Source organism: Astyanax mexicanus, chromosome 8 (genome assembly GCF_023375975.1).
Source record: "Astyanax mexicanus isolate ESR-SI-001 chromosome 8, AstMex3_surface, whole genome shotgun sequence".
Classification (NCBI taxonomy): domain Eukaryota; kingdom Metazoa; phylum Chordata; class Actinopteri; order Characiformes; family Acestrorhamphidae; genus Astyanax; species Astyanax mexicanus.
Genome location: NC_064415.1, coordinates 5,611,060 through 5,623,521, shown reverse-complemented (window position 1 = coordinate 5,623,521; position 12,462 = coordinate 5,611,060). Strand labels below are relative to the sequence as shown.

Here is a 12,462-nt window from a genome sequence, read left to right as displayed (position 1 = left end):
AAAGAAAAGAGAATCAGAAAAAGAGTGAGCCCACTGTCGCCTCTTATCTACAGGACACTTATATATCTTGAAAAGGATTCAGCAACGCTCATACATGCAATAATCTTCCTGAGGCCCCCCCACTGGAGTTGAGAGCTTGAACACCACCACCCCCCCTTGGCCTGACAGACAAGCCCCTAATCAGTGGAAAAGGGCGTCTTTCCAGACTAGGCCCTACACAAGGTCCTTATGAAACATATATTCACATTGGAAATCAGGAGTAAAACACATAAGTATAATATAATCTATACACAAGTAAAAGTAATTCAATGTAGAATACACAAGTAACAAATGAAGGTTAATAACAAATAAAAAGTCAATTAACCAAGAATAAAATACTGATAATGATAATAATGATTTAATAGACAGAAAGAAAGGAGTCGCCTGAATATTTCACTTACACAGTATTGACTGCAGGGCTGCATGATATCGTGTTTAAGCATCGTCATCGTGATGTGCGCATGCTCGTCACATCGCAGGATGTGCGGCGTCACCTAAGGCAAAAAAAAAACAAGCACGTCATGTTGCAAAGGTTTGGTTTTTGACACAAGAAATAAATACACAGCATACTGAGTGAGCAGTGCTGTTTCTGTGTCTGCTGCTGCCTGAGAAGGGGGAGGGGGAGCGGATGTAGACATGAGGTAACCGCATGGCCTCCACATGGTTGGACATGTGCTTGTGAACACTGCGCAGACAGTCTGTCCAAAGCTGTGCACCTCAGTTCTGCACAATTTTGTGCAGATATTTCCAGTTACAGCTGGAATCATGCCATTTAAACACAGAAAAACACGCTTAATTACCTTTAAAAAGGCCATTTAAATGCTTGATAATAATTGTTTTGCTGTTTTCCTCGTGTTTTGAGTGCTTGGCTGACTCTAAAGCTCTGACTCAGGTTTTAGTCGGTCTGGATCACTGTAGTGATTGTTTAGTATTGCGATATACACGGGTTGGACAATGAAACTGAAACACTTGTCTTTTTAGTGTGGGAGGTTTCATGGCTAAATTGGAGAAGCCTGGTGATCAATCTTCATTAATTGCACATTGCACCAGTAAGAGCAGAGTGTGAAGGTTCAATTAACAGGGTAAGAGCACAGTTCTGCTCTAAATATTGCAATGCACACAACATTATAGGTGACAAACCAGAGTTCAAAAGAGGACAAATTGTTGGTGCACGTCTTGCTGGAGCATCTGTGACCAAGACAGCAAGTCTTTGTGATGCATCAAGAGCCACGGTATCCAGGGTAACGTCAGCATACCACCAAGAAGGACCAACCACATCCAACAGGATTAACTGTGGACGCTGTAAGAGGAAGCTGTCTGAAAGGGATGTTTGGGTGCTAACCCGGATTGTATCCAAAAAACATAAAAAAAATCAAATCACGCAGAATTCAATGTGCACCTCAACTCTCCTGTTTCCACCAGAACTGTCCGTCACCACAATTAATTATTGTGCTCTAAAACCAGGTGTTTCAGTTTCATTGTCCAACCCCTGTATATCGCCAAAAACAATGCAATATAATTTTTTCCAATATCGTGCAGCCCCAATTGAATGTATTACAGCTGAGTGTTAATTTTGGATTTTACTTATTGGTATCAGTGTTATGAGTCAGTGGTGTAATAGTGTGTGGAGGGTGTGTTACAGGTGAGTGGTGTAACACTGCATATGTTTATGTTGTAAAGCTGTTCAGTGTATTACGGGTCAGTGGTGTAACAGTGATGAGTGTGTTATGAGTCAGTGTGCAAAAGTGTGTCTGTCTCTCTGTCTTTTCACCCACACCTGGTCACACCTACTCTGAAATAAACCTCTCCAGGTCTATCAGGGGCGTGTCTGTGCTGTAGGTGTTGGTGGAATGTGTGTGTGTGTGTGTGTGTGTTGGGGGGGGGGGGGGGGGGGTTGTGTAATTAGCGCAGTGTGTTTACAGCAGGCAGCAGTAAAAGTCCTGCAGGCTCTTTGACTGGATCTGTGATGTTTGTTCAGGGGCTGGTCTGTATTCTAAACGCTCTCTGTGACTTAACGCCTCTGTTGTTCACTGTGAAATTTCAGCGCGAGAGAAGGAGCTTATACACACACATTTCCCCCTGTTTACCAGTTCACACACACACACACACACACACAATCACTTACTCGCTGCCAGATGTGTGTAGCTGGAGTGTGTTTAAACTATGTTTAAATGTCTCTCTCTGCTAAAATCCATTTTTATTGGTCTTTGTATAATACTATAGGTCTAAGTTTCTAAGTTGAATATGATGCTGAATGTGAAACTGTTTCTCATCCTCCGTTGTCTGCAGTAGCTAGTAAAAGAAAATACTTAGAAAAATGATTTGATCAGGAAAAGCTGTGTATCTACATCAACTCGTGAGTTCATGGCCTCGCCAAAAATCGGCTCAGGATCACCCATAGATGGAGCTAAAACTGGGCTGCAGCAGAGCCGAAACTGTCTCTCGTCAGCTAAAGAGCTTACAGTTCTGTTTACACCAGCTAGTTAATGTTAGCTGTTTTGGTTGGTACCTAGGGGTGTGACGAGACACTAATATCACAAGACGAGACACGATACTGGGTTCACGAGAACGAGACGAGATTTTAAATTTTTTTTTTTTAAATGAAAAATGGCTTGAAAACTAGAGATTGTTTGCCAAAATCATAAAACGCAAATTTAACAGACTGGTTTCTCTCAAATATTAATTTTATACGAAGTGCAACAATAAGTGCAAACCATAACCAGTCATATTAAGCCTAAATCTCTTGTAATTTAACTATTCATAATCATAACCAGTCATATTAAGACTATGCTTGAAGTGAAACAGAGACAGAACATGTTATTAAATACAGTACACAGTTAAGGGATTAGTACAGCTGTCTATGAAACAGTTACGTGTAGGATTTATTAACAGTATTTATATATGGTTTGTGTCTTGTTGGTCAGTCTGTTACTGTTTATTGTTTCCACTGGAGCCAAAATGCGACGCATAGGGGCGCTGCACTAAAGGGGGCGCCAAATGAAAGCCTGATACTACGTTTGTATACACCACAAACAGAACTAGTTGCACTCCTGCTGTGTTGCCAGATCCTGCTTAAAAAGTCCAAACTATTTTTTTTTCCCGCGAGACAGGTTAAAGCTTGACGAGAAATATCGCCACGTTTAATCTCGTGGCACGAGATCTCGTCACACCCCTATTGGTACCTATAGGTTTGGTCGACTTGTGGTTGTGAGAGCCGCTTGAGCCGCATTAATAACATTTCTCTCGCTCTGCTGCGAAAGGGGAGACGCTGAAAGTCTGCTGTTAAGTAAAGTTTAAGGGTTAATTTTACTTAGCACTCAGTGCTGTATCTTTATAACTAAGGCTGTATCTCTGAAAACATTTTGTCCTTTGAGTTTTGAAGCTGTAAAATTGACTGTGGGGGAAGGCAGGTAGGCGTTCTTTGCTGCAGTGCTGTTAGCCAATCAGAGAAGATATATTTGCATGTATGAATATTCATGAGCAAGAGCTGAAATCCTGTCTTTCTTTAGAGACCTCTTATTCAGTGATCTAAAGCAGGGCTAAATAGAAACTTTTTTTTCTCACAAAAAATGGTTTACATGGCTTTATTCATACTAGAGACCAAAACTAGACATTTTAAAATAAATGAAAAAACGATGAAATGAGACCTTTTAATAAGGAAATGATGTTTTATATTGTTTTATTCATGTTTCAGTAGGTTTTTGAGACTTTGTGAAATCAGGAGATTTGTAATTAATGATATGAAGTAGCTTTTTCGACGGCTTGCCTATTGCTTGCTAAAATAGGGCCCATAATGTTATTAAAGATAAGTATTATATAAAAATTCTTTTGTCTATTTTTATTTTATTTTTTTTCCCTCTCAGGCAGTTTGTGTTCTCTGCCTTCACCGAGCAGTTCATCTCCCCTCCTTTCACGGAGCAGGTGTTCCATTTCTTCGTTCCGGCTCTGGCGGACCCCAGATTATCGTTCCCCTTCCACGACTTCCTGTGGTCCCTGCAGGCCACCGTAGCCTCCTCCTCTATGGCCCAGGCTCAGGCTCCCTGGCTCTTCTACTTCGTGCTGTCAGTGGGAGAAATCAGCCTGGGTAAGTTCTTAACTCCTCTCCAGTTTAGATAAACCATGATCTGGTGTTATTACATTTATTATAGATATTATTTTTGCAGTTGTTATTCTATCCTGCCTTTGTTGGAGCCTAAAGTAGCTGAATTTATTTATAAGTAGTGGGTTCCAAACATACTTGGACTAGAGCTAAATAAATCAACAATGTATTTTTTAATATTGGTAAATACGATGGAATTCCGATATCAATATAAACAGTATAAAAACCACTGCCTTTGATGTACGTCATCATGCACTGATAGAGCTGGACGATATGGTAAAAATACTGTATAACATTAACATTATTTAAAGTTAATTGTATGATATACAGTATTTATCGTGTTTTGTCTCTCAGACAAAATACATCAGCAGTGGAAGATTCTTCTTCTAAAATCTCCTATTCAAATACTCTTTCATGTATAATACAAAGATTTATATACATTTTGTGCTAAACATCTCTCCGTATAATATATAAATGTGTGTGTGTGTAGGATCTCTGTCAGAGGAAGGCCTGCTGCTGTATCTGAGCACTCTGCAGGGTCTGCTGCCGCTGCTGCCGGTGACGGAGAGCCGCAGCCGGATGGAAATTAACAGCGACTCTGAGGATGAAGACGATAATGCAGTACGCCGTCCAACTCCACAGGTACACACACACACATATATACACACTGTATATATTAGGATACATTGATAAAAGTGGAGGAACGCAGTAAGTGCCATGTTATCATTTTTTTAACATGAACCAATCACATGACCACACACACAGCAATGGGAGCCGATAGCTTTCAACTGCAACAGACTTCTTTAGCAAAAGAATACAACCCCATTCCAAGAGTCATTCATGTTCACGCAGATTCCCACCAATATGCTGCCTAATATGCAGTTGGTCTTCTGCGGTCTACCAAAAACAGACCCCTGAATGTGTCCTGTACTGTTTGTTACGTTAGATCCATTAAATTCTGTAAATTGCAACATAGGGCTTCTGTGGATTTTATGTGTTCTGGCACAGCCAACACATGATCAAAAATTTTGAAAAATCAATCAATCAATCAATCAACCTTTATTTTGAGTCGGAAGTACATTGAGGGCAACCCTCATTTTCAATAAAGCCAAGAATCTACAAGTACTGGGATTGACATGAAAAAGAAAATAATAACTACATTTAATCATTTAAAGAAGAAAAATTAGGCTAAAACTAACATAGCACAATAAAAATACTAATAAATTAATTTAAATAAATAAATAAATAAAATAATAGTAATAGTAGTAATAGTAATTTTAAAATAGAAGCAATTGTACAAAAATAATTAATAAGTAAAAAAGTAAAATAAGGAAAGAAATAAAAAGGCAATAAAGAACTTAGAAAAACTAAAATTAGAAAAAATAAAGGTTAAGTATTAACAAGACTAAGTAAACAGTTACAGGCTGTCTAAAGTTAGATAATAAACATTTTAAATGACTAGGGAATGGGGAATATGGAGACCTTGGCAACACTGAGCTCTTTGTAATTCTCCTCAGCCAATTACATAAATAAATAAATAAAATGAATTAAATCCATACCTATTCTTTCTAGTAGTGGTTGGTGTTGTATAGTGGATAACACCACTACCTGCCAGTGAGCTACCATATCATGTTGGAGACTGGGGTCCAATTCCTTGTCTGGGTGACATCACACTCCTAACATTTTGTCTTTTTTCACTAATCTCTCTTTCTCTCTCTCTGTCTCTCTCTCTCTCTCTCTCTCTCTCTGTAGGATGAGGGGAGGATCTCTGTGCAGTTGATTACGGAGCTGTGTGTACAGAAGCTGGACACTAAGCAGCAGACGAATGCTCTGCTGGCCCTGGTGTGGAGGGACTCGGCCAGCGAGGACGTTTTCACCATGATGGCGTCCATCTGCCACACACTCATGGTGCAGCACCGCATGATGGTGCCTAAAGTCAGGTTAGAATACACACACACACACACTTTCTCTCATACATGGCCCAACACCAGAGAACTTTTTGATGCTTGAAACATAGAGACAGATTACATCCCTTTTTAGAGGAATATAGCAGGAAAACTTCTTCTATCAGCAAGTTTTATTTTGAGTTTGATACCTACACTTTAATAAAAAAGAATTTGGGTTGAGAATCTCAGACAGTACACAGCAGGATTAGCCAGCAGACTTCGTCTGAGTGAGGGATCTATACCTGCTGTCTGTGGCAAGTCAGCAGATGAGGAAGATGTAATTACTTTCAAATATGTATTTTTTTTTTGCTTCTATCGCAGTTAAGCATGATCTTGCTATTTAGCCCAAACTAACACTAATATGTGGTAAACTCTAAGTATACACATGAGACATGGCCAGGAAAAATGTATTTACATAAATGTGACAGAGCCCTTAAATGGCACATTCTATATTCTATATTTTGTATGTCCAGAGTGGTATAATATTATAATGGTATAATTCAGATGATGAGATTAAAATCTTAGTGCAAAAAAAACATTAAAGCATACATTTTTCCAGTGCCAGGTCTGAACACAGAAGGGACGTGTAATGTATTATAGAGCAAATTTTTGTAAAGAACTTGATGAACATGTTTTGTATAGTCCATAAATATATTTCAACTTGTGTAAATATAGGTATAATATGTCCCCTTTGATGTTAACACTGATTATATTTTATGTTGAAATAAGCTTTTATAGAAGTTTGTTAGTTGTTGAAGAGTTGGTCGGTTTCATGTGAGCTTGTAAAATTTGCACCATTGTGGAAAGTGATATTTTTTAGCAGAAAAGGACTAGTTCACCAAAACGTTTTGTTTAGTCTTTGATATGTTTAGTTTTTAATTTTTTTTTTTAGAATTATCCTGAATATTCAGTCAGAAACCAGAATACAGTCTTAAATTAAAATCTGAGTAATTAAGGTCTTAAATTGTCCTAAATTTACTGTAAATTTGATTTATTACATTTCAGACAGTGCGTTTTTTGCAGGTGGGAAAACACAGTGGCCTATTGTAAACATCTAATTTAGTTGCAAGCTAGCTAAGATACTCACTTAAGCTAGCAAAAGCGAGCTAGCTAATGTTACCAGGGATAGAACTAAGGTTAGCAGAGAGCTAGCTAACATACTAACATTAGCAGAAAGTTAACTAACATTACTGGGGAGAAAATTAGAAGAATTATATTTATTGATGTCTTAAAAAATGCATTAAAATTGACTTTTAAAATGGTGCAAGAACCCTGAAGTATAATTTTAAACTTAGAAAATTGATTTCACAGTATTTTAGTATTTAGGTGTTTTATATGTTTTTATTTTATGATAATATTAATTTGTGATTAGTTATTATTGATATTAATGATAATATAGGGCTCTGCACACACAGACAGATAGACTGATGCTATGATAAGAAGCTGGAGTATCTCTCAGATCAATGTAAAGCAGAGGCAGTAGTGCAGCAGAAAGCAGAATCTCCTTTTACACCGGCGTAAAACAGATACCCGCTCATCAAAACGTCCATCCCTCCATTAAACCCTGTCTGTGTTTCTCTTTTACCTTTCTCTGTCTCTCTGTCTCTCTCTGTATCGTTTGCATTCTAAATGCCCTAAGCACTAATGAAGCTAACGACGCAGCCAATCAGCCAATTAGCTCCCGTCTCCCTGTTCGCCGTTTTACGGCCGGGGGGCAGGATGTGGGCCGTCTCAGGACCTGTCACTCATCAATTAGGGTAATGAGAGCGCTCTATTCGGTCTTTCATCTTTCTTTTATTTTCTGTCTCTCTCAGTGCTGACTGTTTAAGAGCCAGGTTTAGAGCGAGGGATGGGGGATGAGTGATAGAGCGCAGGCTTATCTGTATACAGATTAGTCCCTGTCCTCCGCACTGTCGTACCCTGTCTCAGAAGGAGCTGTTGGGGACTGGAGGAGAGGGACGTGGTGTCTGGGACATCGGTACCTCTCGTACTTGATGTTCTAGCTGTTTGAATACTGAACAGAAAAAGTTTGGGGACTCTGTAACTGTGATATGACAGAAAAGCCCTATCAAATAACAATAGACTACTGAAAAATTATGATTTTATTTTATTTTACCAAATTAAAAACCTCTGGAATATAATCAAGAGGAAGACGGATGATCACAAGCCATCAAACCAAACTGAACTGCTTGAATTTTTGCACCAGGAGTAAAGCAGCATAAGGTTATCCAAAAGCAGTGTGTAAGACTGGTGGAGGAGATAGTTATTCTACCAAATATTGATTTTTGAACTCTTAAAACTTTATGAATATGAACTTGTTTTTCTTTGAGTTTTTTGAGATCTGAAAGCTCTGCATCTTTTTTTATTATTTTAGACATTTCTCATTTTCTGCAAATAAATGCTCTAAATGACCATATTTCTATTTGGAATTTGGGAGAAATGTTGTCTGTAGTTTATAGAATAAAACAACAATGTTTATTTTACTTAAACATAAACCTATAAATAGCAAAATCAGAGAAACTGATTCAGAAACTGAAATGATCTCTTCATTTTTGCCAGAGCTGTATATGATGATATAGCATATTTTCTATAAATTCAGTAGATTTTCTTTGAAAACTAACCCCACTAAAGACTTCTTGTTTCTTATTCCATTTTGAATAACACTGGACGAGTAAAAGTATGTTTTACTGCTTTGTTATATTGCTAATTTTATTAAGAAACTCTGTGCAAATTGTTAATTAAACATAAAATATTTCACTTTACAAAAGAAATGAAAATTGTGCGCATAACTTAAAGTCAACAGCATGAGTTAAACAACTTTTATATCAGGATCAGGGCTGAAAAACACTGTTTTATAGGACAGAAGGTAATTAAGGGACACTTAAGATGGAAATTGGGAAATTGGGACACTTCCCATCATGTATTTCAATTTATCACCTTGAACACTTAAAATAGCCACACATCATTGAAGTGTACACTTCAAACACACTTTAGGGAGTTTAGTTAGGAAAACTAATTTAAGGTGGAATTTCTGCACATTCTGCACACACACACACACACACACACACACACACACACACACACACACATACACTCAAGAATAAGAATGCCAGTGCGGAGCTAATGTTGTACATTTTGGCATGGATATAAATAGATATGATTGTGTGTAAATGTGTATGAATGTGTGTGTATGTGGTTGTATGTGTCTTTAGCTATCCTCCCCAGCTCTCCGCGCGCCGTATGCGCTGGTATTTATTTTACAGCTCTGAAGGAGGAACGCTTTTACCATAAATCCTGCGCTGAGCGCTTTATCATTATCGGATATCTGTACAAAATAATTAGCTCGCCTGGAGAGATTCATTTCTGCAGGAGTGGGCAAGATGGCTTTACAAGAGGCGCAGGGGAGCAAATTGCAGCCGCCTGTGATTTACGAGACCTAAAGAAGAGCCCAGTGTCCCTGCTAGCTTAGCCTGCTAGCCTAGCCTTCTAAACATCCGCTAATCCTTCTCTTTCAGTCCTGAAATTCAAGTATTTTAACCTTAAGCAGACATGAGCACTCCTCACACTGTCCCATCCATGTTCAGTCAGGGCTGAACCAGGATGCTACTAAATGCTGAACACCATCTGAACCAAACACGTTTATCTTGATCTCGTCAGACTACAGGACCTGGTTCATGTAATCCATGCTCCTGATCTGCTTGTCTTCAGTAAACTGTTTTCCAGCTTTTTTGTGCCTCAGCTTTAGAAGAGGCTTCCCACCAGGGATCTGGAAATCCAACATTAAGTTTGTGCTGTTGTGTTTGGGAAATTTGAATGAGGTCAGTAGTAAAGCACCAAAATTATTTTTTTGCAGAAACTAAACAGTATGAGTTTTTTCACTATTGTATACATTAAATAACTCCCTGTCCCTGCTAGCCTAGCATGCTAAACTAATGCTTAACCTGAGTCAAGCCCTTATCTTATGCCTGTTTTACATTAATATAGTTGAATTTTAGGACTGATTTTAGGCTCTGCTGCTGAAAGAAGAATCATAATGTTAGAGTTAATACTGCAGTTAGTCATTTGTTGGCCTTTTTTAACCAAATAATTATATTTGTCAGATATTTTGTGCATCCCCAGTTATCAGTCTGATTATGTGCACAGGACTGAAGGTATTGGACACTGTGATTTTGTGTTAATCCCAGGCCGTGGTAGCATTGATTTTACAAGTGATTTTCTCTGTACCTCTCTGGTATACAATACAGGCCAAAAGTTTGGACACACCTTCTCTTTTTCAGTGTGTTTTCTTTATTTTCATGACTATTTAAATCGTAGATTCTCACTGAAGTATCAAAACTATGAATGAACACATGGAGTTTTATGTACTAAAATAACTAAAAACATGTTTTATTTTCTAGTTTCTTCAAAATAGCCACCCTTTGCTCTGATTACTGCTTTGTACACTCTTGGCATCATTCTCTCAATGAGCTTCTCAAAGAGGTGGCCACCTGAAATGAAACGTTTTCCAACAGTCTTGAAGGAAGAAAGGAGTTCCCAGAGGTGTTTATTAGCACTTGTTGCTCCTTTGCCCTCTTCACTCTGTGCTCCAGCTCACCCCAAACCTCAAATCTGGATTGGGTTCAGGTCCGGTGACTGTGGAGGTTCAGCTCATGTTTTGTTAAGTACATAAAACTCCACATGTGTTCATTCATAGGTTTGATGCTTCAGTGAGAATCTATAATGTAAATAGTCATGAAAATAAAGAAAACGCATTGAAAAAGAGAAGGTGTGTCCAAACTTTTGGCCTGTACTGTATTTGAATAATTCTCTACATGTTGTCTACGTTCCTTCATGAAGGTCATTTTCCCCTCCCCCTGTATTAACTGTGTGTGTATGAGTGTGTGAATGTATCTGTGTGTAAGTGTGTGTGTGCATGTGTGTGTTTATCAGCACTTCATTTGGTAATTGAAGTGGGTTAGTGGTGCGGGTGGGCTGTAGGTGGGGTTAGTGGTGCGGGTGGGCTGTAAATCAGTGGTGTCAGTCAGCTCTTTAGAGCTTTGTGTCTCATTTCAATCAAACGCGAGTGTCCCATAAAGCCCCTCTCACGCCCTCTTACACCAGCTGGGCCGCCGAGCACAACACAGGCCCTGCCCTTATTAGCTTTTGTGGAGCAGCACACGGCCTCTTCAGTTCTATTACTTTCTATTAGTATTGATAATTTAACCCTTACAGGCCTGGAGTTATTAGTGTTATTGTGCTGTTCATACACTTAATATAGTTTATATGTAAATGTAATGTCCTTGCATTCATCCTCAAACAAATAGCTGCACCCAGAGGGAAGTGTGGGATTGCGGCGCTGTTCAGAAAGAAGATAAAGGTCTAATAATTCAATACAAAATCCAGATAAATCTAAAGCCAAATGAGAAAAAGAACACCTACATCAAATTGATCATATTCCATCTAAGCTACATACTTTTAATGCAGTTGTTTCCCCCTTTGTTACAGAGGTGATGTTACTGATGGTACTTTGCTATTCTGTACATGACCAAGCCCTAAAGTATGCAACTTATGACAGAGTATTTATAATACATTATCTGAAATTCTTGGTATCTCGTCAAAAAAAAAAGATGAGTTTCTTTGATTTTTACCAAATTGAACCTCTGGAATATAATAAAGAGGAAGATGGATGATCACAAGCCATCAAACCACCAAACTGAACTACTTGTATTTTTGCACCAGGAGTAAAGCAGCATAAAGTTATCCAAAAGCAGTGTGTAAGAATGGTGGAGGAGAACATGATGCCAAGATGCATGAAAATGTGATTAAAACTAACCAGGGTTATTCCAGCAAATATTAATTTCTGAACTCTTAAAACTTTATGAATATGAACTTGTTTTCTTTGCATTGTTTGAGGTCTGAAAGCTCTGCATCTTTTTTGTTATTTCAGCCATTTCTCATTTTCTGAAAATAAATGCTCTAAATGTCAAAATATTTTTATTTGGAATTTGGGAGAAATGTTGTTTATAGAAATGTAGTTTATAGAATAAAACAACAATGTTAAATTTACTCAAACATATACCTATAAATAGCAAAATCAGAGAAACTGATTCAGAAAATTAAATTATACTGTACCGTATTCTATTAAAAAAATTTGCTGCACCGTTAAAATAGCAATCCATCAAAGTTAGAGCACACCTGGCTTTTGAAGGGAATGACACCCACAGTATTAGAATTAGTAGAGAATTAGTAAATGCCTTTTGTACTTTCCCCGTCGTTATGATAGCAAATACACACTGAAACACCCTTAATCTCGCTGCACTGATTTAGCTGGTTGACAGATCTTTTACAGATTACTAAGTTAGGGCCTTCTGTGTCTTATCTTAGTAGTGTAGCTGTTTG

The 12,462-nt window shown here is 38.1% G+C and overlaps 1 protein-coding gene across 1 annotated transcript in view; it reads left to right on the top strand.

Moving 5' to 3' along the window:
- The window catches only part of ube3c (ubiquitin protein ligase E3C), a 62,043-nt gene that overhangs the window by 10,027 nt on the left and 39,554 nt on the right, over positions 1 to 12,462 (top strand). The window contains exons 9-11 of the mRNA XM_022666681.2: positions 3,903 to 4,123; positions 4,629 to 4,780; positions 5,891 to 6,078. Of these exons, the coding sequence (XP_022522402.2) occupies positions 3,903 to 4,123; positions 4,629 to 4,780; positions 5,891 to 6,078 (561 nt within the window). The remainder of the gene's footprint in view (positions 1 to 3,902; positions 4,124 to 4,628; positions 4,781 to 5,890; positions 6,079 to 12,462) is intronic.